At 48.6% G+C, this 27,199-nt stretch overlaps 1 protein-coding gene and 1 pseudogene across 2 annotated transcripts; one reads left to right on the top strand and one right to left on the bottom strand.

Annotated features, from left to right (window-relative positions):
* Nucleotides 1-2,913: 2,913 nt before the first annotated feature.
* EMC1 (ER membrane protein complex subunit 1) lies at nucleotides 2,914-27,163 on the bottom strand. Of its 2 annotated transcripts, XM_060310338.1 has the most exons (24): nucleotides 27,055-27,163; nucleotides 24,391-24,515; nucleotides 23,637-23,702; nucleotides 23,305-23,398; nucleotides 22,315-22,443; nucleotides 21,212-21,338; nucleotides 20,511-20,660; nucleotides 20,046-20,213; nucleotides 19,467-19,538; nucleotides 19,042-19,104; nucleotides 18,274-18,396; nucleotides 17,483-17,579; nucleotides 17,047-17,169; nucleotides 16,410-16,418; nucleotides 15,170-15,369; nucleotides 14,872-15,021; nucleotides 13,388-13,549; nucleotides 12,931-13,050; nucleotides 9,715-9,852; nucleotides 7,679-7,852; nucleotides 6,956-7,166; nucleotides 5,965-6,049; nucleotides 4,487-4,616; nucleotides 2,914-4,305 (listed from the first exon to the last, which is right to left on the bottom strand). In XM_060310338.1, exons 1-24 carry the CDS (start codon nucleotides 27,144-27,146, stop codon nucleotides 4,126-4,128), a joined length of 2,988 nt encoding a protein of 995 aa, XP_060166321.1. In that variant the 5' UTR covers nucleotides 27,147-27,163; the 3' UTR covers nucleotides 2,914-4,125. The 2 variants fall into 2 exon arrangements, with proteins under 2 accessions (XP_060166321.1, XP_030732392.2); XM_030876532.2 differs by lacking the exon at nucleotides 16,410-16,418.
* LOC115867275 (small nucleolar RNA SNORA70) lies at nucleotides 10,030-10,147 on the top strand (annotated as a pseudogene).
* Nucleotides 27,164-27,199: the final 36 nt, after the last annotated feature.

The raw sequence follows: 27,199 nt of genomic DNA, 5'->3' as shown, positions 1-27,199 counted from the left end.
GAACTAGGGACAGATGTCCTAAGGCTTCTGTGAAGAAGGTATAACCATTTGGGGAACTATTTGTCAAGCAGCAGCTTCATGTTTAAGATTGTGGAGAATTGAGAAAACAGTCTGACAATCCTTGGGAGACACAAAATGACTGAAATAATAAAATGCTAGGATACATCATTCAGGAAATTGTGTGGTTGGTAGCCAGGAAACTCGGAGGTCCTTGGTAGCCAAAATCAACAGGGAAGGCTTTATGGAGTTTAGATTTCAGACAAACCAGATTTTGAGAAGGGAAGAAAGCATTCCAAGTAAAGAATATAGAGAAAGATAGATTCATGACTTTAAAACAAAATTTAAATGAACAGAAATCTGTAAATAAGTCTTGGGATAATCCTGATAATTGTAGTTTATGTAATACACTCTTACCAGAAAAGGCAATTTATAAAGGAAGTGAAATTACAAATCTGAAATTTCCGAGCTGAAAGACCTTACAGACCATGTAATCTATGCCCTCACACAAATGGTAAAACACACTCAGAGAGGTTAGGTGACTTGCATTGAAGTCTCTAATACATATGTTAGGACTTGAGTATTTTTTTCTGTCATACTTTGTTCCAGAAAGGATTTAGGGAATCTCTACAAATACATGATGTTTAAGATGCATCAGTTGAAAAAACAAGTAGCAGAATTAAATAGCATGATGCCATTAAGAAAGAGTATGTAAAAAAAAAATAAGAAAGAGTATGTATAGGGAATTCCCTGGAAGTCCAATGGTTAGGACTCTGGGCTTTCACTGCCATGGCCTGGTTTCTATCCCTGGTCAGAGAACTAAGATCCCGCAAGCCATGTGGCACGACCAAAAAATAAAAATTAAAAAAAAAAAGAGAGAGTATGTATACAAGAACATTAAAATTGGACTATCAGTGCCCTTATGGGTAATCAATATTAGAACTAGTCCATATTAATTTTTGAATTTTAACTTTTTTTTTTTAATAATGTACATGTTCTTTTTCTTTTCGGTACGCGGGCCTCTCACTGTTGTGGCCTCTCCCGTTGCGGAGCACAGGCTCCGGATGCGCAGGCTCAGTGGCCATGGTTCACGAGCCCAGCTGCTCTGCGCCATGTGGGATCTTCCTGGACCGGGGCACGAACCCGTGTCCCCTGCATCGGCAGGTGGACTCTCAACCACTGCGCCACCAGGGAAGCCCTACATGTTCTATTTAAAGTCAAGGAAAAGAAGATTTTTTAAAGTGACTTAAGAGATAAACTATTCCTGATACCAAGACAAGAGGGAAATTTCTATTTGGTGCTCTACATAATATGATAAACAATGTCCTTAACAGAATAAATGCAGCATCAAGTTCTAAAGTCCATTCCTAAGGATAGGCTATGACAAAATACTGTCCCCTCAAGTTCAACCTAGATGCACAGCTAGTTCTCTGCTGGTCTGGCTTCATCTAGGGATTGACTTGAGAGAAGCTTGGAGAAAAGATGGAATATATATAAAACTGTATTAACTGCACATTAGCCTGCTCACCGAATTTCTTTGCTGGGAGAAGAGGAGCAGGTATCACCACTTTTAAAGTGGTGTTAAATCAACAGGTAATAATTTTAAGAGGATCAGTGGGGCATAACACATTATTTTTTAAACCCCTCTTCCAAAAAAATTATCAAAATTTAAAAAGGCCCTTACTGATCCCGGACATTCTAACCGCAATTCTGGATTTAAATCACTGATTACCGTCCAGAGTCAAACGCTAAGGAGAAATTATAGCAATAGCCACAGAGCATTCCACATTATTCCCAACAGGGACTAAGAATCATTAAATACTATTCAGTGGCAAAATTTTACACCAAAAGATCTTGTATGCTGACCAAACTAATAAAAAAATGACATAAAAAATACTGAAGAACTTACTTCTCTAAGTGAAACACTCCAGGGGGCGCCCAAATTAACCTATTTTATGAAGGCAGGGGAAAACACATGGCTCTAGGGATACACACAGCAAAAGAGGAGGACAAGAAAACACATCAGACAGGAATTCCTGGCAGTCCAGTGGTTAGGACTTCTCGCTTCCACTGCAGGCAGCATGGCCAAGAAAAAGAAAAAAAAAAAGGCCAAAAAAAGAAGGAAAGAAAACACATCAGAGATCTGAGAGGAAGCAGTTTCAAAGGCCATGGGTAGAGGCTGAGCATGGCTGGTCAGAAGCAAGTGCTGCTTTGAGATTAAGAAAGGTTGAGAACTTAGAAGACTTAGATTTGACCATGTCGTTAGCATTAGCTATGTTAACTGCCTGCTTTGAGGTAACTTTCAGTAAAATAGTTATGATTAAAGCTGAAATAGAGGGAATTTTATGAAAAGGCAGATAACTTCCCCCCCATCAGGTTGTCCTTTCAGATTCTGGCACGTACATGGGTAAATGTAAACTAGAATCGAGCAGACGTATTGGGCCGTGTAAGCAGAGCAGGCAGCAAAGCAATAGTTAATGACGCAGCCCGCACACACTTATTTAGGACAGGCAAAATTCCAGCCAGGCTTTCTCAAAACCAGGGCAGAATTTTTTTAAGTTGTACTTATTCCCATCTCTCAGATCACTTTAAACAAAATATGTATGCCTTGAGTCAGGATGAATAGATGCCTATTTTTTTCTGGAGATACTCAGATGTTCATTCATTAAAATCAATTTCACAGTTTTATTTTAAAGTAAAATTATTCTCACTTCTCTTCCTTCTCTACCATCAGCATATGACCACAGAAAGAAAAAATTTTGTTTTTTAAATAACACAACTCTTAAATGATTAAATTGGCATGTTTCCCAATTAAAATACTGCACTCACTCCATTTCTGCACAGCTTTCTGTCCCCCTCCAATGCAGAAGTAGCCTCAATATGATGTTCCAAAGCCACAAAAAAGGACTTGAACAATGTCGTTCGTCATTCACTTTATTCAAACACTTAAACAAACGCATCTCTCTCCCAACAGGGCTCTCTGTACATTTCATTCTTCACAGTAAAGAAAAACGCCATCATTCCCCAAATCCATGAACAAGGGAAAATTTTTAGGACATCTTTAGTTTGTAGCAGAGACAACAGCCCAGCCAATCAACAATGCTACCCACAAGATGCCAGTTTCCTACCCCTACCCTTTTCTCTCTTCCTTTTTTAAAGATAAGATTTAAAATCTGCTCATTTTAAGAGAAGTATAGTAATCCACACAATTTATAACTAAAAATAATGAGGTTCTTAAAAAAGAACAACTTTCTCTATCTAGGTTCTAAGATGACTAGACCAGCTTGTGGGCGAAATGAGAGATTATGAGGGACTGTGAAACAGGCAGATTTGCCTTCCTCCCTTGAAATCTCTTCAAGGTTCAGACAATTCAGTAGATTGAAAAGGCCTCAGCTCTGACATATCTGAGGCGAAAAGCTTGGATGACGATGACCAACAAACCAAGGCAGTATTATGCACCTGGCTTTCAATAAACTGAATCTAAGACTGGGTGGCCCATTGATGAATGGGAGCATGAAACGAGAGGCAAGTTTCGACACACACATAGACTCCTCGACCCAAAGTTACTTTGGAGAGAAGCCATGAGAGGCTGCATCAGTCCTCAAACTTCAGCTAAGGATGGCTCTTCTTTCTCCCCAGTGTAAAAGAGCAAATGCACCTATAAGGTGGAGTTGTCAATAAGAGTTCCCTTCCGACTTTGAAGCAAGGAGCAGGGGAACAATCAGAAGGCCTTCCAGATACACCCGGGAAACAGAAGGCAAACGAACGTCAATTTAAACAGGCCTCACAAAAGAGAAAAATCTGTTGCAGGTCTTAAAAAACACAACATTCATGGATGGGCACAGAAGGGAAACGGCGATGGCCTTGGGACTCCGTGGGAAAGTCCAGCAAGATGCTTTGAGATCTCGGCTCAGAGAGTGAGTTCAGCCTCCATCCACCACCAATGACTCCGCATCAGACGTATCCCAAAAGGAGTCTCCACGAGAGCCCATCTTCTTCCAAAGAGCTCTTAACTGAGATGAGTGTCCAACACACATCCTCCTCTGACCTGTCAAACTGCAGCTGCAGCTTCTTGTCTGCCCCTCACTCCCCTTGGCTCTCTGCTCTCCGGCAGTGGGTCTCAGGTCTTTACCGCCAGGCACGATTCAGGAGTTTCACCTGTGCCAGTCTCTTAGTGATCATAGTGGCAAAGACCAGACCAAAGAGGACGCTGCTGATTAGCACATAGTCATAGTCGTCCTTCAGGACATCAAACTGTTTGGACGGGTAGACTCGAGTTTGGTAAATGTCCAAACCGTAGGCCACAACCTGGAAGGCAGAGGGAATGAGAAATCCGTGAGAAAGGCACCAGTGATCCGCCACAACCACAAACTCTGGTCACAAAGGAAACAGACTCCTCAGCTGTTTTCCCAAGGGTGAAAGAAACAACAGGTGTCGCACAGGGTGCCTGTGGACAAGGTGGCACAGGCTGAGCTGGGGCTCTACTCACCAAACAAGTGGACTCCAGGCCCGAGGGAGCTGTATAGATACCTCGCATTCGAGAAACTGTCTGGTTATAGTTGATGAACCGCTCTGCGTGGATCTGTACGTCTGGAGAATACGGGATCAGGTTCTCCTCTCTGCAAAACATCAACCAGGACCGGCATTCAAAACTGCTGTAAGGGGATCTCCTGGCTGCCCTGAGCCCTGGGAGGTTTCCAGGCCACGTATCAGCCACATATCTTCTTCCAAGGTCTATGTGCATCAGGGAATGTTAGGAAGGGCTGCAACAAAGAAAGCTGTATGGAGAGTAAGACAGATCTGGATTCCTACCTTGTTCTGAATCTAAAAAAACGAAACCACAGACGACCAGTACTTCACATTAGAGGAAGAAAGGGCCATTTTAAAACCAAAACATCAAGCCACTAGGCCAGTTCCTGCTCTTCACTCCAGAGTGCCTCAGTCCACCAGCTTTAACCTCCGCCCGCTCCAAACCGTCCTCCCTTCGCTGCGTGCAAAGACACATCTACTGCCTCCTCACCCTGCCCACAGCTCCTCACACCCCTCAGGGAAGAGAGTTCGGGATGGAGGCAAGAAAATACGCAGAGATGATGGCTGGAAACACAAAAATGAAAATTAGGACTTCCCTGGTGGCGCAGTGGTTAAGAACCCACCTGCCAATGCAGGGGACACAGGTTCAAGCCCTGGTCCGGGAAGATCCCACATGCCGCGGAGCAACTAAGTCCGTGCGCCACAACTGCTAAGCCTGCGCTCTAGAGCCCGCGCGCTTAGAGCCTGTGCTCCGCAACAAGAGAAGCCCACGCACCGTAATGAAGAGTAACCCCCACTCGCCGCAACTAGAGAAAGCTCACGCACAGCAACAAAGACCCAATGCAGCCAAAAAAAAAGAAAAAAAGAAAAAAAAGAAAGAAAAGAAAACTAACACCAACAGCAATTGGCTTCCCATGTGACCCAGGCCCCAGCACCACCCTCACCTCATTTCCCAGTGTCCCCACCATTGGCTGCTCCAGTCACAGTGGCCTCCAGCCCTCCCTATAACTTACCAGGCATGATCTCAGGGCACTTGTGACAGCTGTTCCCTCTGCCTAGAACATTCTCCTTCGACATCCACAAGGCCAGCTTCTCGCCTCCTTCAAGTCTTTTCTCAAAAGTCACCTTTTCTGAGGGGCTTTCCCAGGCCACCCTCTCAAGTTGCACCCCTCCACACCCTTCCTAGACCCCACCCCTTCTTAGTTTTTTTCTCCTTGCCATTTACAAGCACCCTAATACAGAATTATTTCACTTGTTTATCTTATTTATTATCCACCTCGTCGCCCCCACCGGAATGCAAGCTCCATGAGGGCAGATGTGTTCACTGCCACATCCCCAGCGGAGCAGGACAGTGCACAGCAGACCAAGGACCAAATGTAATCAAGATGCTAAGTTCCTTAAGGTCACAGCCTTCAGCACTACCCACAAGGGTCTCACCTGCTCTGTTCTGTTGGGATCTCGGGCCGGCGGGGATCCAGCAAGGCCTTAGGAAGGGAAAGAATTGCTCCGGAAGGCAGCCCAACTACATACACAGAAACAAGTCAACAGAAGTGAGTGTTCACACTGACCTGATCCCCAATTAGGGATACTTACAAAAATGTCCTTATCACAGAAACTGAAATAGAGTTTAAAACCAAAAAAATGGGTCACTGAGGCTCCCTTAAATGGCCAAAAACAATAATCCAATACACCTGGGTCTGAATGAAGGTTCCCACTTTTGAAGATACTAGTTTCTTCACATATCATCCTGAGACATCAGAAAATAAAGAGCTAGACTCAAGAACTGGGTAATGATGGCAGAGAAGAGCATGGAAGCCCACTTGGATCTCTTCATCCTCCTCCTTTCCTCCAGCAATGCCGGCCCCAGCTAAGCAGGTCTCCTCACTGTGAGCCAAACAGGAGCCTACGGTTGGCTGAAGCAGTGACGCTGGTGGGGGATGGGGGTGGGGGGAGGGCAGCAGGAGGACTGGGCAACATGAGATCCCAGCGGTTTCAGGAATGGTGGGAATTAAACTCGGGAAATTACCAAGCAGTCTGTCTTCCTCATATTTGAGGGTAAAATAGTAATACCAAGTGCCTGTCAAATCTGAGAGTCCCAAACGTCTTTGGTAAAATCAACTAGACAGAGAGACCTGTCTAGTTGAGTCCTGAACTTGAACTACATGAAGATGAGACCCTACACCTTGCCAGTTTCTGCAGCCCATCTGCACAGGCTACCTGTTGGGTATGGTATCAGGGCTCAACTTTCCAAACGAGGTGAAAACAGAACAGAGACATGAAAGTGGTTCGTCAGAAACAAGGACGAGGAGGGATGTGTCAGCTCTTTTATGGACGGCAAAGCCAGACTAGGGAACTTTCTCCCTAGCCCTCCTCACTGATCCCGGCCCCGTCCTTCCGTGCGGCTGCCTGAAGGGACCCGGTCACTCACTGAGCAGGTGTCGGCTGGTGATGCCCCTCTCGGTGATGGTGGCCTCCATGGCGCTGATGGCGGAGGGGAAGATGTAGGACTGCTGGAGGACCTGGGGCAGCTGCGGGCGGTCCAGGGAGCTGAAGGCCGTGGCGTTGTACTGCTCGGTGCCCTCATAGAGCTCCAGCGCGGTGAACTCGTTGCGCCGGGCCTTGGTGTTCCAGTACTGGTACTGCGGAGAGAAGAGGAGGGGGCTGCTTGGGGCTCAGCTGCTGGTTCAGCTGGAAAGGGGAATGTACATGCAAAGGCACATCCAGGAAGGAAAGAAACAACCAGCACCCTAGCTTCCTTCCAGCTACCTAGTTTACTAACCTTTCAGGGTAGCTGTACCTAGACTATCCAAGTTCACTACAAGACAAAGGAATTCTCAAGATTCTTAGAAGTCAGAAGAATAATAGTTAACATCTGAGCGCTTACTACACGTCAGGCATTGTTCTAAACTCAAATAGAGATGACTGTTGTTACCCCTATTTTATATATATTACAACACAGAAAGCTTAAGTAACTAGTTCAAGGTTGTACTGCTGCCAGCCAGGAGTTTTGAATTCTATGAAAACGCAAAGTAGCAACTGGTTTCTGGAACAATAGGCAAGGAAAGGATTTAGGCTGCAGGGAGACCAGCCACATACTCTTACGCTACGTCAGGCCCCTGGGGGTGCCCTGAGCTCACGCGCCACGCCTTACCACCACCCAGTTCTCCGAGTGCACGATGTGGACGGGGCCCTTGGCCTTCCTCTGCACGGAGGAGTGGATGATGCGCCCGGTGACACCGTCCACAAGGAAGGTGCCGATGAAGGTGCGCTCGTGGTGAACATCTGTGCTCTCTGTCACCACGGCCAGCAGGTTGGGGTTCAGGCTCTGGGGAGACGAAGAGGAAAGCTCCTTCAGGACCACAGCGGCGTATCCTGAGCGGCGGGGAGGCAGGCCCACAGCTCTCCGGCTGACAGAGGAAGAGGGTTTTCTGGTGGGAAGAGCTTTCTGTTTAGAGGGCCTCATCGCTGCACTCATTCAGTGTCTGCTGGAGGCCGGGGGCCATGCCAGGGACTTTGCCTCCATCATTTCACTGAATCCCGTAAACAACCCTGCAAAGAGCTGTCACTATCCACGTTTCACAGATGAAATGTCTTGAAGTAGTTAAGCAACTTGCTCAAGTCACAGGCAAGCAACGGTAACTCAAGATACAACCCGGGCCGACCCACTCGGTGATGGAAGGACGTGTGTCCAGCAACACGATGACTCTCCACCAGTGCCCTCCTACCACCACACCAATGGCTGGGTCTCAGTTCTCATCTGACTTGAGCAACTAGTACCAGGTGACACAGGTGATCACTCCCTTCTTGAGACACCTTCTCTACCTGGCATCCAGGACACCGTGCCCTGGTTTTCCTTCTGCCTGTCTCGGCCACTCGTTCTCAGCCCCCTCTGTGGGTCCCTCCTCCACTCCCCAGTCTCTGGACGTTTCTGTCTACACTCACTCTCATGGTGATCTCACCCAATCTCGTGGCTTTCACACCATCTACAGGTGCTGGCATCGCCTGAGTTTACATATCCAAGCCAGACCTCTCCCTGAACTCCAGACTTGATTAACGGACCACCATATCAGTATCACTTCTTAGGTGTCTCATCTCAAACTTGACATGCCCCAAACTGAACTCCTGTTCTACCCCTGATAAAACCTGCTCCCCACAAGGCCTCCCGAGTGTCAGTGTCTTATACCTGGGACCTCTGAGTCGTCTTTCACTCCTTTCTCTCTAACACAGACACCAACACCCCATCCATCAGCATATCCTATGGGTTCTACCTTCAAAAGTATCCAGAATCTGATCCCATCTCACCTCCTCCAACCAACCCAGCTGAAGCCACCATCACCTCACCTGGATTATCACAGTGGCCTGTCTGCCTGCTCCCCTCCTCGGCCCTCTATAGTCTAGTCTCAGCAAAGCAGGCAAAAAATCTCCAGAACAAATATGAATCCAAAAAGCCCTACTCCTGGGAATTCCCTGGTGGTCCACTGGTTAAGACTCCGCGCTTTCACTGCCGAGGGCGCAGGTTCAATCCCTGGTCAGGGAACTAAGATCCCGCAAGCTGCGTGGCGTGGCCAAATTTAAAAAAAAGGGAAGTTCAAGAAGCCTAAGCAAGTTACCCACGATGAACAGCAAGTCTGAACCTGGACTGTCCAACTGGAGGCTTGCGCTCTGCCTCACGCTTAGTGAAGCAGCTGCCCTGTTGAGTTCCTTGGTCGTGTTGCCCTGTTCTACTACGCCTCCTCCTCCAACTCATAGTCTCTCCTCTGCCAGAGGCTGTAATTCATGTTCTTCACCACAGTGATTACATTCCCTCATAGGATAGCTCTGCAACCGACTAGTCACCTCTCCGTCTCCCTGCCCTCACCACTAACTAGAGTGTTGGATCACAGAGATGGAGTTTCTGATGGATCGACTAAGGTTTAACCCCAGAAAGGTCTATCTGCACTACCGCTAAAAATAACAGCTAACATCTACTGGGTAGTGGCCATGCATGCCTGGCCCTATGCGAAGCGCGAGTGCCTCGTGTGATCATCACGATAATCCCAGGAGAAGGGCATATCATGCCCATTTCACAGACAGTAAATTAAGGCTCAAAGGGATTAAATGACTCACTCAAGGACCCACAGCCACCAAATCCCAGAGCCAGAATCACACCCCGTGCTGCTGTGCACTACGCCAGACGGCTGGCCGTACCTTGTAGAGCACGCTTCGGTCCCCCATCACTCGGCCCTGCGAGTGAACGTGCTCACTGCTGCGCTTCCCCTTCACCTGGACGATGCGCTGCACCTCCGGGGGAATGGTTAGCTCCCAGCTCAGCTCAGTGGTGAGATCCTGGGGTGGGGCAAAAGAGCCAGCACTGGTCATCAGGAAGGTACCCTTAGACCCGCGAGAGCTGTGGCTAGACACGTCCTGCAGTTCAGCTGGGGCCTCTGTGCGGGAGGGAACAGGGATCAGGGCTCCCAGAGAAGCAGCAATACGGATCTAGTTTGGGAAGAAGTTTGGAACTCTCAGTTCAAGTAAGAAAACTAGTAAAGCCCAGTGTGCTTTGGCTGCAAAGAGCAGCCTCCTGGGCAGTGGAGGCACCAGGTGCTTGTCTGGGCTGCCCGAGGGGACCTGGGAGACGGTCCTCTCCAGTGGACATTCATGTCTGACCTCATGCTGTCCCCAGTCTAGGCTCCAGACAGCCCTGCGAGGTGCCTTTGGAAAGCCCCAGGGCCCAGTGGCCAGCCAGGTCATCATATCCATCTGCACCAAGCTGCAGAACAAGGAGCATGTGACTGAGGCCCGACATGGAGCCAAGTTCAAGTTCCCTGGCTGCCAGAAGATCCACATCTCCAAGAAGCGTATCTTTACTAAGTGTAATAGAGATGAATTCGAAGACTTGGTGGCTGAAAAGCAGCTCCTCCCGGATGACTGTGCGGTCAAATACACCCCTAATCTGTAGCGCCCTGTACGCATGGCGGGCCCCGCACTCACGGGAGCCTTGGAGCTGCCCCTCCTCACTCACGTCATCAATAAACCCTACTTCTTGTCAAAAAACGGAAAGATACTAAAGCCAGTGAGAAAGGAGAGGAATATTTAATAGTATCCCATTGTTTATCTGAGTAAGAATAATGCAAAGAAAATTTACCACTTATTACTAAAATCTAAGTTCCCTGTACACTGAGCCAGCAGTGAATTACTAAGCTGGCGGGGACCTCAAAATATTACAGGAAACGTTCTTTACAGTCAAAAGAAACCGATAAAACTGTGTGGTTAAATGCATTATCATACATCCACACTGTGGAATTACACAGAGCCCTGGGGGGTGAGGGGGGGAGTAGTGACTGGAAAGGGGCACAAGGGCTTCCCAGGGCGCTGGTGCTAAACTGCTTCCTGATGTGACTGCCGTGTACACAAGTGTGTTCCTTCTGTGAAGGGCCACTGAGTAGTAACCTCGGGATTTTGTGCTTTTCTCAGTATTATATTTTAATAAGATATGGATTTAACAATATAATGAGGCAGAAGACACATAAAGTGAAAAGAGCAGATTTCCTATTAGTTAAATATAGGTCAATTCCATTTCAGGTAAGAAAGAATATAAAGCACATGTCTGTGTGGTCTGGAAGCTGTTTATCCAGCACTACAGACACAGAGGCAAGAGACAGGACAGGGGAAGGCGTGCAGACCACTGAAAGGCATTCCATCCAGGGAGGCAGCTGGCAATGGCTCTGAAAGGGCCCATTCACATCTTGCTCCTGTACCTCTGTATCAGTTTAATCTTACACTATGAGAATGTATTCATGTGTAAAATTTTTGAAATTTAAATGTTTTTGAAATAATACAAATTTTTATTGAGAACATATAAGGCTCCATTACCAAGGACACCTGTGAAAACATCAGAATTCACTAAAACCTTCCCAGAGAACAAGGTCACCGGTGAGTCCACTGGAGGTCAGAGACTGGAAGACCACCCCTCACATGGCTGATTTCCCATGTGAGCTCCACCTCCTTTGCCGTCCCCCCACCATCTTTACGATGACACCCACACTCCAGGTCATGTCCTTCTATCCACAAAGAACTGTCTCTTTCAAGGTCCCCTTTTCATCAACTCAGAAGGATGGTATTTTTTCACCCACAGGGTAAAGAGCACGTTTTCTGGACAGACTATGCTATTTACGCTAAAGATTAGCCGTTAGAGAATGTCAGGGAAGAACGCTGCATTTTTTAAGCAGCAGCAGGTAAAACTTGGACGGCATTTACTGTGCAGCAGGCACTGCTTTACGTGACTTACACGTATTAACTCTCCAACTCCTCACAACAACTCTCTGATATAGTACTATTACCATTTTGTTTTACAGACGAGAAAACAGGATCAGAGAGAAGGCATCTACCCAAGGACACAAAATGAGTAAGTGATAAATAAAACTAGGTTTCCCGCACAAGCAGCCAGGTCCAAGCTCTTAACCTCTGTGCTGTGGTGTCCCTCCAAAGGCCTTACAGACAGGATGGGCGGGCCCTCTGGGGAGTACGCCACAAATTACCCCTCTACACAGCCCTGCTATCGGAGCCAAGGCCAGCCCTTGTGAAGCTCAGAGCTGGACTTCAGAGCCAGTGTGAAACACTGTTTGCAAGCACTGGACTCAAGTGTGTCAGGATCGGAGTAAGTCGATCCCATTTCTAGAAATAAAATTCAAAGCGCACGTTCAATCAAGAGTGGATCAATAGGGACTTCCCTGGTGGCACAGTGGTTAAGAATCCGCCTGCCAGTGTAGGGGACACGGGTTCAAGCCCTGGTCTGGGAAGATCCCACATGCCATGGAGCAACTAAGCCCGTGCGCCACAACTACTGAGCCTGCGCTCTAGAGCCCACGTGCCACAACTACTGAGCCCACGTGCCACAATTACTGAAGCCCACGCCACCTAGAGCCTATGCTCCGCAACGAGAGAAGCCACCGCAGTGAGAAGTCCGCGCACCGCAACAAAGAGTAGCCGCTGCTCGCCTCAACTTGGGAAAGCCCGCACACAGCAACGAAGACCGAACACAGCCAAAAATTAAAATAAAGAAAAATGAAAGAAAAAGAAAAAGAGTGGATCAATAACACCATCTTCATACAGAAAGTACTATTGTTCAATCACCATTCCTACCTCCCGTCTTTCTAGGAATGGAGAAAACGCCCCTTCTCCCTGCTATAGAAGAGGAATGAGGAATGAAAGCTCCACAGGGGCAGAGACTGTTGTGCACTGCTCCTTCCACGGCAGCTAGAACCGCGCCTGCCATGGAATAGATGAAAATGACTGCCTCTGACATCAGGATTATGCTCTCTAAGTTTACAACACAATGAATAGCATAATTCACTCCTTAGCCAAATAAGGAGGAAACACCTACTACCCTCCCACAAAGGGGCGTGCCAGGATGCCCCCTCCTACCTTTCGAAGTCGATAGCCACACAGCCGTCCCTGTTCCGCGTCCACCAAATAGAAGAAGATGGAAGGGGCGAGCTCATGGAGCTGTCGCAGGACATTCCGAGTGGCCGGGAAAGCTGTGACCTTGAAAACCCCAGAAAAGAGTTAAGGGAAAAGGAATCTCTAAGCACAGTTTCTCCAGACTCATTACTGTTTCCTGTCAAAGAGGGCCTTAAGAAAAAAAACACCAAATCTTTAAAGAATTAAAGTCTATTAAACTCAATCAGGGCTTAAATTGAGTTAAGAGTCCGAGCTTTCACAAGGGCAGAAAGAGCAATCGAGTCGCTTAGAGACACCCTTCAAGCCCAAATGAGTGCTGACGGCAGACGGCTCCCATCGGGGGCCCTCGAGCCGCTGTCTGAGCACCCGCTCCCACACTGATTGGCTGGGCAGTTCTGCAGCCAGTCTGCAGACGGCATACCTTGTACTCATCATCTATCAACAGCAGCACCTTGGCATAGTCTTGATCCATGATGGGGAGGAGCAAAGATTGCAAGATGGGGCGCTTCAGCACTGGGGGGGCCACCTGACTCCACTTCCCAAAAATGGGATTGAAGACATAGAGCGAACTCATTCCCGTCTCCTGAAATAGGCAAGCGAACGGTCAGCCTCCAGCAACGTGAAAAGAATGCAAATCCTAGGGGTAAACCCGGAACGCTGGGACTTGAGCTCAGCTATGGCAGATTCCCTAGTCTTTGCCCTCCTTGTGGAAAATAAAGTCTTGGCTAAAGGTGAAAGTGTCTGAAGGCTGATGTGTCAAAAGGGTAAAAGTTTAACAGCCTCTGGGACTTCCCTGGTGGCGCAGTGGTTAAGAATCAGCCTGAAAAAAAAAAAAAAAAGAATCAGCCTGCCGATGCAGGGGACACGAGTTCGAGCCCTGGTCTGGGAAGATTCCACACGCCACGGAGCAACAAAGCCCGTGTGCCACACTACTGAGCCTGTGCTCTAGAGCCCGTGTGTCATAACTACTGAAGCCTGTGTGCCTAGAGCCCGTGCCCTATGACAAGAGAAGCCACTGCAGTGAGAAGCCCGCGCACCACAACGAAGAGTAGCCCCCGCTTGCCACAACTGGAGAAAGCCCGTGTGCAGCAACGAAGACCCAATACAGCCAAAAAAATTAATTTAAAAAAAAAAAAAGTTTAACTGCCTCTAGCCCCAAAGCTAAGCAAGAACGGGTCATACTGAGGAATAAACAAAAAAGTCAAGGACCAACTCAGTAGCCCCATGGCAGCCATTCCAGAGACTATCTACCAAGTCCCCTCTCTTTTTTTTCTTTTTTAATTTTTATTGGAGTATAGTTGCTTTACAATGTTGTGTTAGTTTCTACTGTACGGCAAAGTGAGTCGGCTATACGTATACATATATCCCCTTTTTTGGATTCCTCCCCATTTAGGTCACCACAGAGCACTGAGCAGAGTTCCCCGTGCTGTACAGTAGGTTCTCATTAGTTATCTATTTTATACATAGTATCAACAGTGTATATATGTCAGTCCCAATCTCCCAATTCATCCCACCCTCCCCCCAAGTCCCCTTTCTGATGATGGCAGAATGAATCTACAAAAAGCCACCTGCTCCCGGGAGTCAGAGACATAAACAGTTTTGTGTCCTGCCCTCCAACACCTGGAGAAGAGCAAACAGCCATTCAGGTACCAACAGCCGCCCGTGCCTGGGAAGAAGTGGAGCTGGCTTACTAGGGACCTAGTGATGTCACACCTACCCTACAGTCACTTCCACATGGGCCCCGGACGGTCCTCCACTCAGGCAAAAAACTGGAAGAAACAGAGCTCTAAGCCCTGACTCCCTGCCTTTAACTCTCAGAGAATTCCAAAGGCCTAGGAGGAACTTAAGTTACAAAACACCAAAACCCACACCCACGTTGGCTCAGATGAGAGGTAGCGGCCTCACCTTGTCCTTCACCAGGAGGGTGCACTGCGGGGGGTGGGGGAAATGGGCAGTAGTCCTCTGGACCATCAGTTTAAAGGAGGAGTCTGGCTTGACGCTGGGGAGATACTGTTTCCACAGAATGGTGCCAGAGCTGCTCTCAATGCCAAAAAGCTGCAAAATAAATACCTGGCTCACTACCGGAGAGGCAAACCCCAAACTAGTTCTATCCTTAAAAACTAGAGCCGGCGCGATCCCCTTCCAAAGGCTTTTTGTTCCCCACTCCCAGAACCTCAGGAGGTTTGGATTAAGCCCCTCTCACCTTGCCTGAGGCCGTCACCATCACCATCATCTTCTGCAGGTTGAATTCATCCCTGGCCAGGGTGTCAATGTTGATCTCATTCTTAATCTGACTCCGGGGCTTCCGAGCATCGTAAAACATTTTCCAGAGGTGGGAGGTCCATGCCTGTAGCAGGATGAGCTGGGACGAGAGGCGTTTCAGGAACATGCCCAATAAGCCGTCTGGTGTCAAGGAAAAGGTAACGCAGCTGAGGCTCACTCCCCATCAGACTAGGTGTTTCCAGCGAGGGGGCACCTCCTCTTCCTAAGGAGGGCTCTCTCCCTCTCTTGTGGAGCACTCGCGTCATCCACACCCCAGGCCACAAGCCCAAGGGGCAGTCCTGTGGCTGACGCCAACAGTCTCACACTTAGACACAGCCGTGCAGGAACTCCAAAAACCTACTCACCTGGCTCTCAGCACTTCAACTGCCTGAAATCTTGGAATAGGAGACTAAGAGGGCAGGGATCAGCCATGCAGGATGCAGCCATGCTGTGAATGACTCCACCACAACCCCACATCTAGAACGGCCAGAGGGAGGCTTCCGGGCGCCATGACAAAGCCGGAAGAGGGCGGGGTGCGGGGGTACCAGGGTGCAGGGGTGTGTTGTGTCACGGACAGGCACTTCCATTTCTCGCTGCTTTAGGCCTACGCTGTCAACGGTTTAGTCTGCACCCATCTAACCTATTTTCAACCCATTCCCAGGGCTCTCTTTCACTCCACCCCTTCCTCCATCCATGAGGCTACCACCCTCAAGTCTCCTCCAGAGACTAGACTGGTCCCCAGAGCAAGGTAGCATGGTAAAAAGCATGGCCCCTGGAGTCTGGCAGACCTGGATTAAAATCCCAGCTCCACTTCTTACCACCTGGATGACCTGGAGAAATGTACTTAACCTTTTAGCCTCTGGCTCCTCATCGGTAAAATGGCAAGTAATCCACAGGGCTGTTGCGAAGATTAGACAACATGATGTACACACAGGATTTCCCAAGGGGTGGGGTACAGGGTAAGTGCTCACTGAAAAGGAGCGGTGTCTTTGCTTATCCGCTTTTCCATTAACCTCAGCTCAAGAAGGGAAGTGAGAGGCAAACAGGACGAGTCACAGGCATAGCAGTCCACACACACATGGTATATACCTCATTCATGCAAGTCAGGGAAAATAAATAATACCAAAAGCTAGCCATGTGGGCAGGCAATGAGCAAAAAGGCAGCAGGAAGCAGGTTTTACCTTGAATGGCTGGATCCAGGCAGCGGAAATAAATAGTAAAGTCAAATTAATCCTCGGTTTAAGAAAATCTGCAGTGCCTAGCAGGGTGCCTGGCCCAGAGCAGGCCCTCAGTAAACATCACCTGGCTAGCTAGACGAACGGATGGAGGGAGGAGGGGACGGGACTCAATCAGAGGAGAGTGAACCGAGTTCATCCTGGGTGCTGGGACCATGGCTGGTCTCAGAGGGCACTGGCCTATCACCACAGTAACTGACTAGCCCGGTCATGCTCTCTGGAAAGGTGTAACTGTTGCTTTGGGGACAATGGGTATATAGTGCCAGCCATGGTGCCTGGCAGATCTTAGGTACCCACACAAGGGTAGCTATTACTACACTAAGCTAAGATTCTTTTTCATCAGGATCCTTCCCTAGAGGGAGTCACAGGTCACTCCTTTCAGATAGAAGAATGGTTACATAAACCATAGGGCCACAAACACACCAGAAACTGGTCACAGAGCTAGTTCAGAACAGACTGGCAGAACAGGTGCATCCAGGAAGCCAGGGACACGTGAGACAGCCTCCCCTGTGGTGCAACTACCAAGCCCAGTCCCAGAGCACCCGCACCGGCAGCTCTGCCTCCCAGCCCCCTCAGTTCATACCTGCCTTCTTGCCAAATTCCCCTTCCAGCTCGGCCTGCGCCCCCGTCAGGGGGAGGTCCACCATCTGCAGGCACACCACCTCTGCCAGGGACTCCTCGCGGCTCCACAACACCACCCTCCCTGCTGCAGAAACCAAGGTTACAAAAGTCAGGCCCACCTCCCTCGTCCCCCAAAGGGACTCTTCTCGGTGACTCAGGGACCACCACACCTCTTGTGCCAAAAAGAGAAATGGCAGGAGGTCAAGTGAGGGAAGTTCTGTCTCCCAAGAATGCTAAGGAATTTTTCAAAGGCAGGTAACATATGGCTCTGGAAAAAAATATTCAGGATACACTCCACTTGAATCTTTCTCAGAAGCCTGTCCACAGCCCCAAATAAAGAGTCTGAATGGAACTCATGGGCAGGCCTAAAAAAAAATGGGTTGATGAGGTCCACTCACCCAGCTGCTGCAGGAAAAGTAGCAGGTGATCCTCCGTCTGTACCAAGGCCCGGTAGCCCACGGAGTCGTCCTTCTTCAGGAAGACCTGGATGTACATCTATAAACCAAACCGTCAAGTCCACTGTAGTCAGCAAGAATCCAGATGCCTCTCAGAGCACCAGACCCCAAGATTCAAAGCATGAGGAGTTGTCCGAAGTCTAGGTCACGGCATTGCTGGATGTCCAAACAATACAGCTTTAACCTGGACTCCAATCAGATATCACGTATTCTTAGGGGCTGACACAGCAACCGTGCTAGGCGCTAGCTCAGCCCCCTCCATGAAGGAACCTGAGCGCTTCTCGGCCACCACATCATTCATCTTGCACCGACAACACCCCACAAAGCGAGCAGGAGGCCCGGATTAGACTTTCCGTTTTAGAGGCGAAGAAGCCACAGCCCAGAGAGGCTGAGGAACACCACTGAACGTGCGCAGAGGCAATGTCGGGCAGCGGCTCGGGATAGGGTCCTGAATCTCACGAGGCCGTTTCCTCGCTTATAAAATGAGCGCGGTAATAACCACATGGCTGTTAAGAGGGTTAAATCAAGCAGCGCGTAAGTAAAAAAGCGTAGCGCGGAGCCTGGCGCACCGACGACTTGGCTTACATGGTACCTGCTTTTACTGTTATTCACAGTCAGCGGCTCAGGTAGAGCTAGAGCCCACGTCCAGAGAATCCTACTCTGGGACCCATGGCTGTGAAGTGACCCCAACGAAAGAAAGCCCCGGGCTGAGAAGCCCACAAGCCCCGACTCACGCGCTCGGGCCGAGTGCCGTTCTGTTCCAGGCTAAAGGTGATCGTGGTGTCGAGCAGCCGCCGGCCTGTCTCCATTAAGTAGAGGTTAATGGTGTAGGTCTGGTTGAAGCAAGCCAGCGAGTCCTAGGGTACAGACAGCAAGGGGCAACTATGGGGATCCCCCCAAAGGAAGTCCAAGAATCTGGGCGGGGAGAGCAAATACCCTGGAGAAGGACCCAGGCCAGAAGAGGAAACATATGCAAAGGGACATAAAATAGAAAAGCTAAGTCCTAAGGCAGAAATAAGGTGTCGAGTAAATTTTAAAAATTGTAACCGCTATACATACTTGCTCCACAAGGAAGCCAGTACAGTGTAGCAGAGACTTCCCAAAGAATTAATAAGACTGTAGGCAGGGAAATCACAACCCCCTTGGGAAACACTTAGGAGATGGAAACCACAGCAGAAACTGGAGACTCTGGCCAGGGTCCCACACTCTGCTTCAGTGCAACTGCTCAGACTACCACTCAACTCCACCAGCCAGACCCCACAAGACATGGAGAGACGGAGGCCCAGAGGAGAAAGTAGTTAAGAACAGATTCTAGGGATTCTACTCTCTAATCTCCCAACTAAAAACGATCAAGAGAAACATGGTTTAATTTGCTGAACTTAGCAAAGCCCACTGGAGGCTGAGAACTCAGGAGACCTGCTCACAGCCCTGGCTGCTCCCCCAGCTTCACCGGGGGCCTCCTGTGTCTCTGGTCTGGCACGCTGCCCAACGCCACACCCTACCTGTGGACCAGACTTCTCCGAAAAGCTCCCCGTTGATCCATCTTCAGAACTGCTAGGCTTCTGCTAGGGAAAAGAGAAGGAAAAAAGGAGAAAATTCAGCCAAAGGGTCACTTCCTGGTCACCAAAATGAAGCTTTCACTTCGATGTCTTCTCAGCCCTTGGAAAAAGGCAAATCCCATTTCCCATTTCTGCTCACAAAGCCTACACAACCCTGAACAGTCCCAGATGAACATGAGGTCGTCCCATTCCTGGGGACAAAGAAGGTATACAGAAAGCCCTACAGATGAGGTGAGATATTATTGCTCAACAGCCTCCTGCCCCCGGGTTCAAACTGACTAGGTGAATATGCCCAGACTTTTGGTTCTCAGGGCTCCTAGCAAAGATAAGGAAGGAAAACCCCACGTGCTGTTATCCCCAATACTCACCGCCTCATTCCGACAGGTCATGACTGCAGCCACCGTCTTCTCCCCGGTGGTGGCAAAGCTCACTAGGGCAGTCTGGGGATAAAGCAAGGTGTCAACTCCTAAATAGGGCCTGTCCTAGCCAGCAGCCTTCTCTAAGTCACCTCCACAGGTAGGACCCTTGGCCTTGGAGTTGAAAATGCTCCCAACTTTGGAGCATAATGGCCTGGGCATTTGAGAGCAGGGGGAGGCCCCATTGAAGCCACCGCTGAACACAGCCCTCTCGCCAACCTCCAACACAGGCACTGGTGAATCCTGCATCCCACGCTGCTCTTGGTATCTATAGGGAAGCTCTGATTAACATGCCCACTCTCCTGTGGCCTTAGGAAGGTGCCAGTTCTACTCTAAGAATCTTCTGTAATTCTCAGAAAAAAAAAAAGAAAAAATTCCACTTCTGCTCTAAGGCTAACCCCTCTCAAACCACTCATGGAAGGATGTCTTCTTGCTTGAGCAAATATCTCCAGATTCAAAGGCAGGGATTTCCAGCATCCATATCTCAGCTAGATCCCCCTGAATCCTAGCGAACACGCTGCCTCCCGTTACCTGTGGGAAGTTCTTGAGCAGACTCAGGACGCCGTGGTGGTAGTGCAGCAGCGCATAGTGGCTTGGAGACAGCTGCAGGAAGAACTGGGGCCGAGTAGGATCCACTGGGTTGGGCTGTGTAGGTAGGACCCGGGGTTGGAATTCACTTGCAAATTCTAGGTCAAGAGACTGGGAGACAAGAAGAAAAAGGCTAAGGGCCAGAGCAGACAAGTCACTGATTATCCCAGGCTGGTAGCCGCTGCCCCACTTTGCCAGCGAGGGTAACGGGGCCACGGCATGTGGCTCCGGAAGCTCCCATTCAGGTTCTCCAAAGAGGAGAGTGGCCCATTTCCTCTCATACCAGTTCAGCCAGAGGCCTGAGCTCCCAAGGGCTGCCAAGCCTCAGGAAGTGAGCAGTGACACTGGGAGAAAGGCTCTTCTAAGCAGCAAAAGCAAGGCCTCGCACCAGGGGACGCGTCCTCTCACCTGCAGCGGGATCTGCCTCAACTCCCACTCCGTCTCCAGGGCCAAGGTCTGGAGGGACCGTGAGCTCGGGTCAGGGCATACCAAGACAGCCTCATCCACCACACCGCAGGCTCTGGTGAGACTCTGCAGCCAGGGAGTCGACACCCTGACCTGCAGGAGAGACATCAGAACAGGAGGCTCATGGGGATTTTCACATTTCCCTCTCAGCTCATAAGCTACGTCAGCACTGGATCCCACTGGGGGGCCTAAGCTCAGAGGTTCTTCCTGGTGGGTTCCGAAGGAGTTCTCCCCATCCCACCCAGCCTCCCAAGAGCTCCGAAGCTGGACACAATCAGGATTGGCTTTCTGGTCATTTGAAAAATATACCAGATCCTTTTTAATACTTGACATTTCAGATAAGCGTTTCTCTGCTATAGTTGCCATACGTGGCTCCCTATTATTACCCTACAGTATTATCTTATAAGACACTTGCAGGCAATGAATAGATATACACGATTTTTTTAGCCACCCCAGGATAGCACCATGTGCAAATGTGAGGGCTTTAAATAAATGCTTGATGAGCAGAATGCAGCCTCCAAGTGCCCAGAATCAGGGACCATGAATGGCTTTTGCATCCGCGCAGCCGAGTTCCCTGGTCCCCAGGGCAAAGAAGGACTCTATTCCCCTCCACAATTCACGAGGCTCCTCGAGCCAGACCAGACCTGCTGAACAATCTCTCCATCTTCCACGTTAAACTTGACAATGTTCACATGGCTGAAGGGAACAACTCCGAGGGCCCACACGACCCCAGAGCCGTAGGAATACACCATCTGGTAATGGATGCTGTCACTGGGAGAGGGAAGGAAAAGCAGGGAGAAACAGCTTTAGCCACAGGACAGGGGTATCCTCAGGGGTCTTCCGAAACCAGGCCACCAGGATGTCACAAACAGTCCCAAATAGGTTTTGTTTGGCTCACAGCTTTTATTTTTTAATTTGAATTCATTGTCAACATTTAGACCTGAGATTTAACATGTAAGAACAAGATTTCTAGTTTTTTCTTAAAAGGTGAGACATAGTAACACTAGGCCTACTTATGTTCCTACAGGGCACCAATCAGCTGAGTAAGGCTGTCCCCTTGAGGTAGGTCAGGCACACTGCAGCTCCCCATAATCCCCACAGGGCCTGCTTTGCTCATGATTGCTATACACCTGGCCCCATAGTAAATTTTTTTTTTTTTGGCTGCATTGGGTCTTCATTGCTGCGCTAGGCTTTCTCTAGCTGCGGTGAGCGGGGGTTACTCTTTGTTGTGGTGCACAGGCTTCTCATTGTGGTGGCTTCTCTTGCAGAGCACGGGCTCTAGGCGCGTGGGCTTCAGTAGTTGTGGCTCATGGGCTCTAGAGCGCAGGCTCAGCAGTTGTGGCGCACGGGCTTAGCTGCTCCGCGGCATGTGGGATCTTCCCGGAGCAGGGCACGAACCCGTGTCCCCTGCATTGGCAGGCACATTCTTAACCAATGTGCCACCAGGGAAGCCCCCCCATAGGAATTTGAGTTTTGGGTCCCTGCCAAAGTGAGTGAGCGAAGGAGCCACTCCCCTTACTTGACTGGCTCTCATGCCCAGATGGAGAGTTTTCTCCTCACTGCAAAGGAAACTCCAGAGGCAGCCACAGTCTTGGAATTCAGGCCTAGAGCTAGTGAGCCCAACACGCTACACAGGATGCCAACTTAAGGTAAGCCTGAGTCAAAGCAAACGCTTCAAGCCCCAAGGAGAAAGGCGGGCTTGTAGAGAGCAGGAGGTAGCCGTCACCTGGGGAGAAGGCAGCCTTACCTTTCCGGGAGATGTTCCACCCACTTTAGGTGCCCACTGGAGAGGTGATGGAGGGCGAGAGTGGTCTTCTTCAGGACAGCAATGTACCTCACCGACTCCTGCAGGCCTACCAGCCCAAGTGCCTGGAAACTGAGCACAGGGCCGGGGTGAGCGCTGCCCAGAGCCTCCTGGGCCTCAGGCTGGACAATCCGGAACACAACCACCATAGCTCGGTAGGTAATGAAACAGGTTTTGGGGTCAAATGCATCTGGATCCTAATCTTGGCTCTGCTTTCCACTAGCTGACTTGAGAGACTGTACTTTCAGCCACTTGGCTGTACTGTTTCCCTGAAACCCCTGTGAATCTCCTAAGGGTCGTTCCCTCCTTCCCCTGGGACCTCACAGCAACCAGGCCTACCCTCTTCCGCGGCAGCCATCAGACAGTTCTGTCATTAGTGGGCTGCACGCCCGCCTCACCCAACTGGTGATGGGTTCCTTGATGATGGAAACTATCTCACATTCACAAATGGGTTCCCACTGCCTGGGGGCTCCCCAAGTACTTACCAAGTGAATTACTACCAGAAGATGTATAAGCTAATGCAAGTAAACCCTATAAGTTAAACAACTTTAGCAAAGATGTAACAATAGCTCCAACTGTTCTTCAACATAAAATTAAAACACTAGATGTGTTATATCACATCCTTATATCTAGAACATTGCAAAGCTCTTGTGTCATGGTAAGATTAGGAAAAGCAGTCAACATGAGAATGAACACTGCACCCAGCACAGAGCTCTGCATCTGACAGGTGCTCAATAAATGCTGGCTGAGTAAGCACATGTGTCCCATAACCTCAAGAACATCAAAAACTGGGTGTCTGATGCTCTCTGGCTCTTCAGTGGTTTCTTCCCCTGGGAAAAAAGCCAGAAGGCCCAGAGTTGCCATCTATGCAGATCTGTGTTCCAGCAAAGCCTTTAACCAAACCAAGATGAAATACAGCTTCTTCCCCTCTACCTGCCACTGTCTAAGGTAATCTCCCAGTTCAGGCCCCCGATGTTAGTCTCCCAGGAGCGCATGATCCGGCCTCCATTGGACACAGTGATTGCATCTGGAAGAGAAAAAACCACGTGAGATCATCTCCCAAATTGATGCTCTGTCTGTAGCCTCCTAGGGTCTGTGAGCAGTGGCCTCACCTCTAATGTATAAGTGCAAACAGAAACGGCCTGTCCTTTCCTGTTGGGAACACCCCTACTCCATTTGCTACCAGACCCTGAACAAAGGAAGGAACCAAGCAAAGAGGAGAGGGAACCGACGCCATCATAGGGACAAAGCAGGACTCTACCTACCCTGCCCACAGAGCAGCATGGCATCCACTGCCCCTTCTGCTGTGCCCTTGTCAACATGGCGCCACACTGAGAGACAGGAGAGTCGACGTTACTATGAACCACAGCAAGGCATCCAAGAAGCGAGGCAAGAGAGGACCGAAGAGGCCTTCGTTTGCACAGAAGTGCCCAATTTTACTTCAAGGGAGGGAAGGATTACAGCTAACTGGCAATGACCCACTCCCACTCACTGGTTAATGAGGGGAGCGACTATTGTCCCAATGTGAGGTCTCCGCACTTCCCATTCCCACCAGCACCCCGTCAAACATATAAACGGACAATGACAAAATTCACAAAATCCATACGACTCACAAGAAAAGTAGTGACTGTAAATTACGTTTCCATGATTTTAATGCCAACAAACATCCATAAAAGCAATATAAATGATTGGGGGGGAGGGGCACATCCAAAGCTTTAGTGCGACATAGAATAATGTGTTTTTTGCAGCAATATCTTATTTAAGAACAGTCAGGACTTGGGCTGAGGAAATAAACTCAAAGGCCAGTTATAGAAATACATTAAATATTCAAAACTGACAAGACCAAAAAAACAAAAAGAACAAAATAAAATGATCAGGATCCAATAAGAGATGCAACCTTTGGCCAACTTGTCCCCAAGCGGGGAATCAGCCACGTGGCCTTCACAAGCCACAGGGCATCCTGGATCCACTACAGGCAGCCATGCCATCCCCAGCTATCCCTCTACACAGTTCACTCACAGATCTCCCCAGTTCGAGAATTCAATGCTGCAATCACATTCTTCTCTGTGGCCACAACCAACTTCTTGGATCCAGGGGAAAATTCCAAGGAGGCAAACTTGAGTTTCCCGACATACTGCTGTCTCCTAAAGGAAAGAGTACAGGGAAATGGAAGGGGCCAAAACCATCACTGCACAAAACGCTCTGGAAAAAGACAACTGCACAAATACATGAGGGTATCACCATCATAACTATCTCAGGTTGCATGAGAAATGTTTGTTAACGAAGAGATCTGACCAAAAGCAAGATTTCTAGGCAATGGGAAGAAGAAGAGAGAATGCACCCTAATCGATGAGAAATACAACAGTCTTCCTTCTAAATGCAAGCACTTGTTTATCTCAAGATAAGGAACAGCCAAAAGAGCACCTGGCCTAAATCCCCCTAGAACAAAACTGCAGTCCTCTCTGTACCCATTAATAGTGAGACTAGACACTCACATTACACATGAGAGAAGACCATACAATCCAACTTTTCCTTCTATTTTCATTGACCTTTGGAGAAAAATTATGCAAATATTCTTACAAAACTTGATAGATCAGGGTCAGGCCTTTGTTCTCTGCAGCCTGTTCTAGCCCACACTATGGTCAGGATCCATCTGACTCATTACTCATACTTTCCTTGGAACATACCCCATCACTTTCAACACTCTTATCTAAGCATAAAGTGAAAGTACTTAGCTTCCTGAGGCATACTACCAAGTACAGAGGAGGTGTGTTGCATATTGCTGTTCATGAATTACAACCTCTAGCAAATTAAACACCTGACATTTACACTGAATTTCCCTTGTTATGTTGTTTGGTCTAATTTTTTTTAAAAAAGAAGAAACTACACTAGTATAGAGAGACAGGTTTACATGACAATTGACAGTTTCTATCTGTATTTCCACATACTTTAATCTCACTGTAGTCACTAAACACTTTACGAAGTACATAGGACAAATATTATCACTCTCGTTTTACAGGTGAGTAAACCAAAGTCCGTTGAGGTCAACAAATTACTATCAGAACTAGAATGCAAAATTAAGAACTTCTTAGTCTAAACCCCATGCTTTTTTTTAAAATGCTGTTATCTTTTATCTGGACTACAAAAGTAATGCCTGCTTCTTGTAGAAAACATAAAGGTATAAAAAAGAAAACAAAAAATGCCTAAAATACCACCATCCATGAACTTTTTTTCTTCAACCATAAACTTTTCAACATTTTGGTGTATTTCCTTCTGTTTACTTTTCAATTTATAAATTGCATATACCTAGGATTCTGCTAAATTGGAATCACATGCTGTACATATGTAATATATAGTTAATCCTTGTATAACACAGGTTTGAACTGCGCAAGTCCACTTATACACTGGTTGTCTTCTACAGTAAATACTACAGAACTACACGGTCTGCAGTTGGTTGAATCTGCGGATGTGGAACTGCAGATACAGAGGGCTTACCATAGGTTATGCTCAATTTTTGACCGCAGGGAAGGTCAGCACCCTCAGCCCCTGCGTTGTTCAAGAGTCAGCTGTACATATTATATTGTGAGCATCTGCCCACATCATTAAAAATGTGACTCATGTTGCATTTGTCACACTGTCTTATATCACATAACTTATATATCTGCCCCCCTAGACTGAGCTCCTTTCCATCTCTGTGTCCACAGCACCTAGAATGATTGTTGACCCACAACAGGCACTCAACAAACATGCGAATTAATTTGTCTGATACAGAAAAGACTTCAGCGAGGAGCTGGGCTCGGAAGGATAAAGTGTTCCCTCAATAGTAATTATTGGTAACAAACTGATTGTACTCAGTGAGCCAGGCACTGTGTTGAGTAATTTAAAAGAATTGTCTTATTCATCCTTACAACTACTGAAAGAGGTAATGGACTACTAGTAAACCCATTTTACAGATAAAGAAACCAAGGCACAGAGTGGTTAAGTCATTTTCCCAAGACCACACAATGCTTAAGTGGCAAAGTGACATTCAAGCAAAAGTGAGCCAACTCCATGGCCTTAAGGAAGGGGTGGGTGAGTGAATGAATGAGTGAATGAATGAATGAGTGAATGAGCGACTGAATGTGTGAATGAGTGATTGAATGAGAGACTGAATGAAGAGTAAATGAATGAATGGAAGTGAGTGAATGAAAGAAGAGTGAGTGAGTGAGCCAGTGAGTGAGGGCACCTCAAGGCTGATGTGAGTCTTGGGTGGTCCTGTTCTGAGCCCATGTAAGGGTTGGGCTAGAGGGGTGGGGAAAGACGGCGTTCACTGAGGGCTGTTGACGTCTGACACCCAGTAGATAAGAAACCTGACAGTCACAGAAATGGGGCCTGATGGAGGAGAAGAGTGACCTCTGACCAGAACCTCAGGCATGCCCGGATTGGCAGAGCCCGCTTCACGGGCTTGCGACCTGTACAGCCGCACTGGGACTGGCTCAGAAGGGCCTCCAACTCTCGGTTTAATGCTCTGCCGTCGCCACCTTAAAACTCTTAACTTTTGAACAAGGGGTCTCACATTTCATTTTCCCCTGGGCCCCGCACGTTATGCAGCCGGCCGTGCTGCATGGTAACCACCCCCCATCCTTTTAGACAGAAGACAAGTACTGGGAAAATACTCCCCGAATAGGTCCCCCACGTACGCACCAATCAAACTTGCCCACTTGGTCTTCGTAGACCGCGGCCGCAGGAATGAGCAGGACAGCCCAGAGCCAAATTCCGGAAGCCACCGCCGCCATGATGGGAGCCCGGGCTCGGCCCGCCGCCGGCCCGGCATGCACCGGGCCGCAGG

Source organism: Globicephala melas, chromosome 1 (assembly GCF_963455315.2).
Source record: "Globicephala melas chromosome 1, mGloMel1.2, whole genome shotgun sequence".
Lineage (NCBI taxonomy): Eukaryota > Metazoa > Chordata > Mammalia > Artiodactyla > Delphinidae > Globicephala > Globicephala melas.
The sequence above is the reverse complement of the archived record's forward strand: the minus strand, read 5'-3'. Positions and strand labels throughout refer to the sequence as shown.

Coding starts and splice junctions, on each gene's coding strand:
- EMC1 (XM_060310338.1), bottom strand. CDS start 27,146: ATGGCGGCGGTGGCTTCCGGAATTTGGCTCTGGGCTGTCCTGCTCATT. Junction 4,617..5,964: donor ATCCCAACAGAACAGAGCAG/GTGAGACCCTTG, acceptor GATGTTTTGCAG/AGAGGAGAACCTGATCCCGT. Junction 4,306..4,486: donor GCCTGGAGTCCACTTGTTTG/GTGAGTAGAGCC, acceptor TCTGCCTTCCAG/GTTGTGGCCTACGGTTTGGA.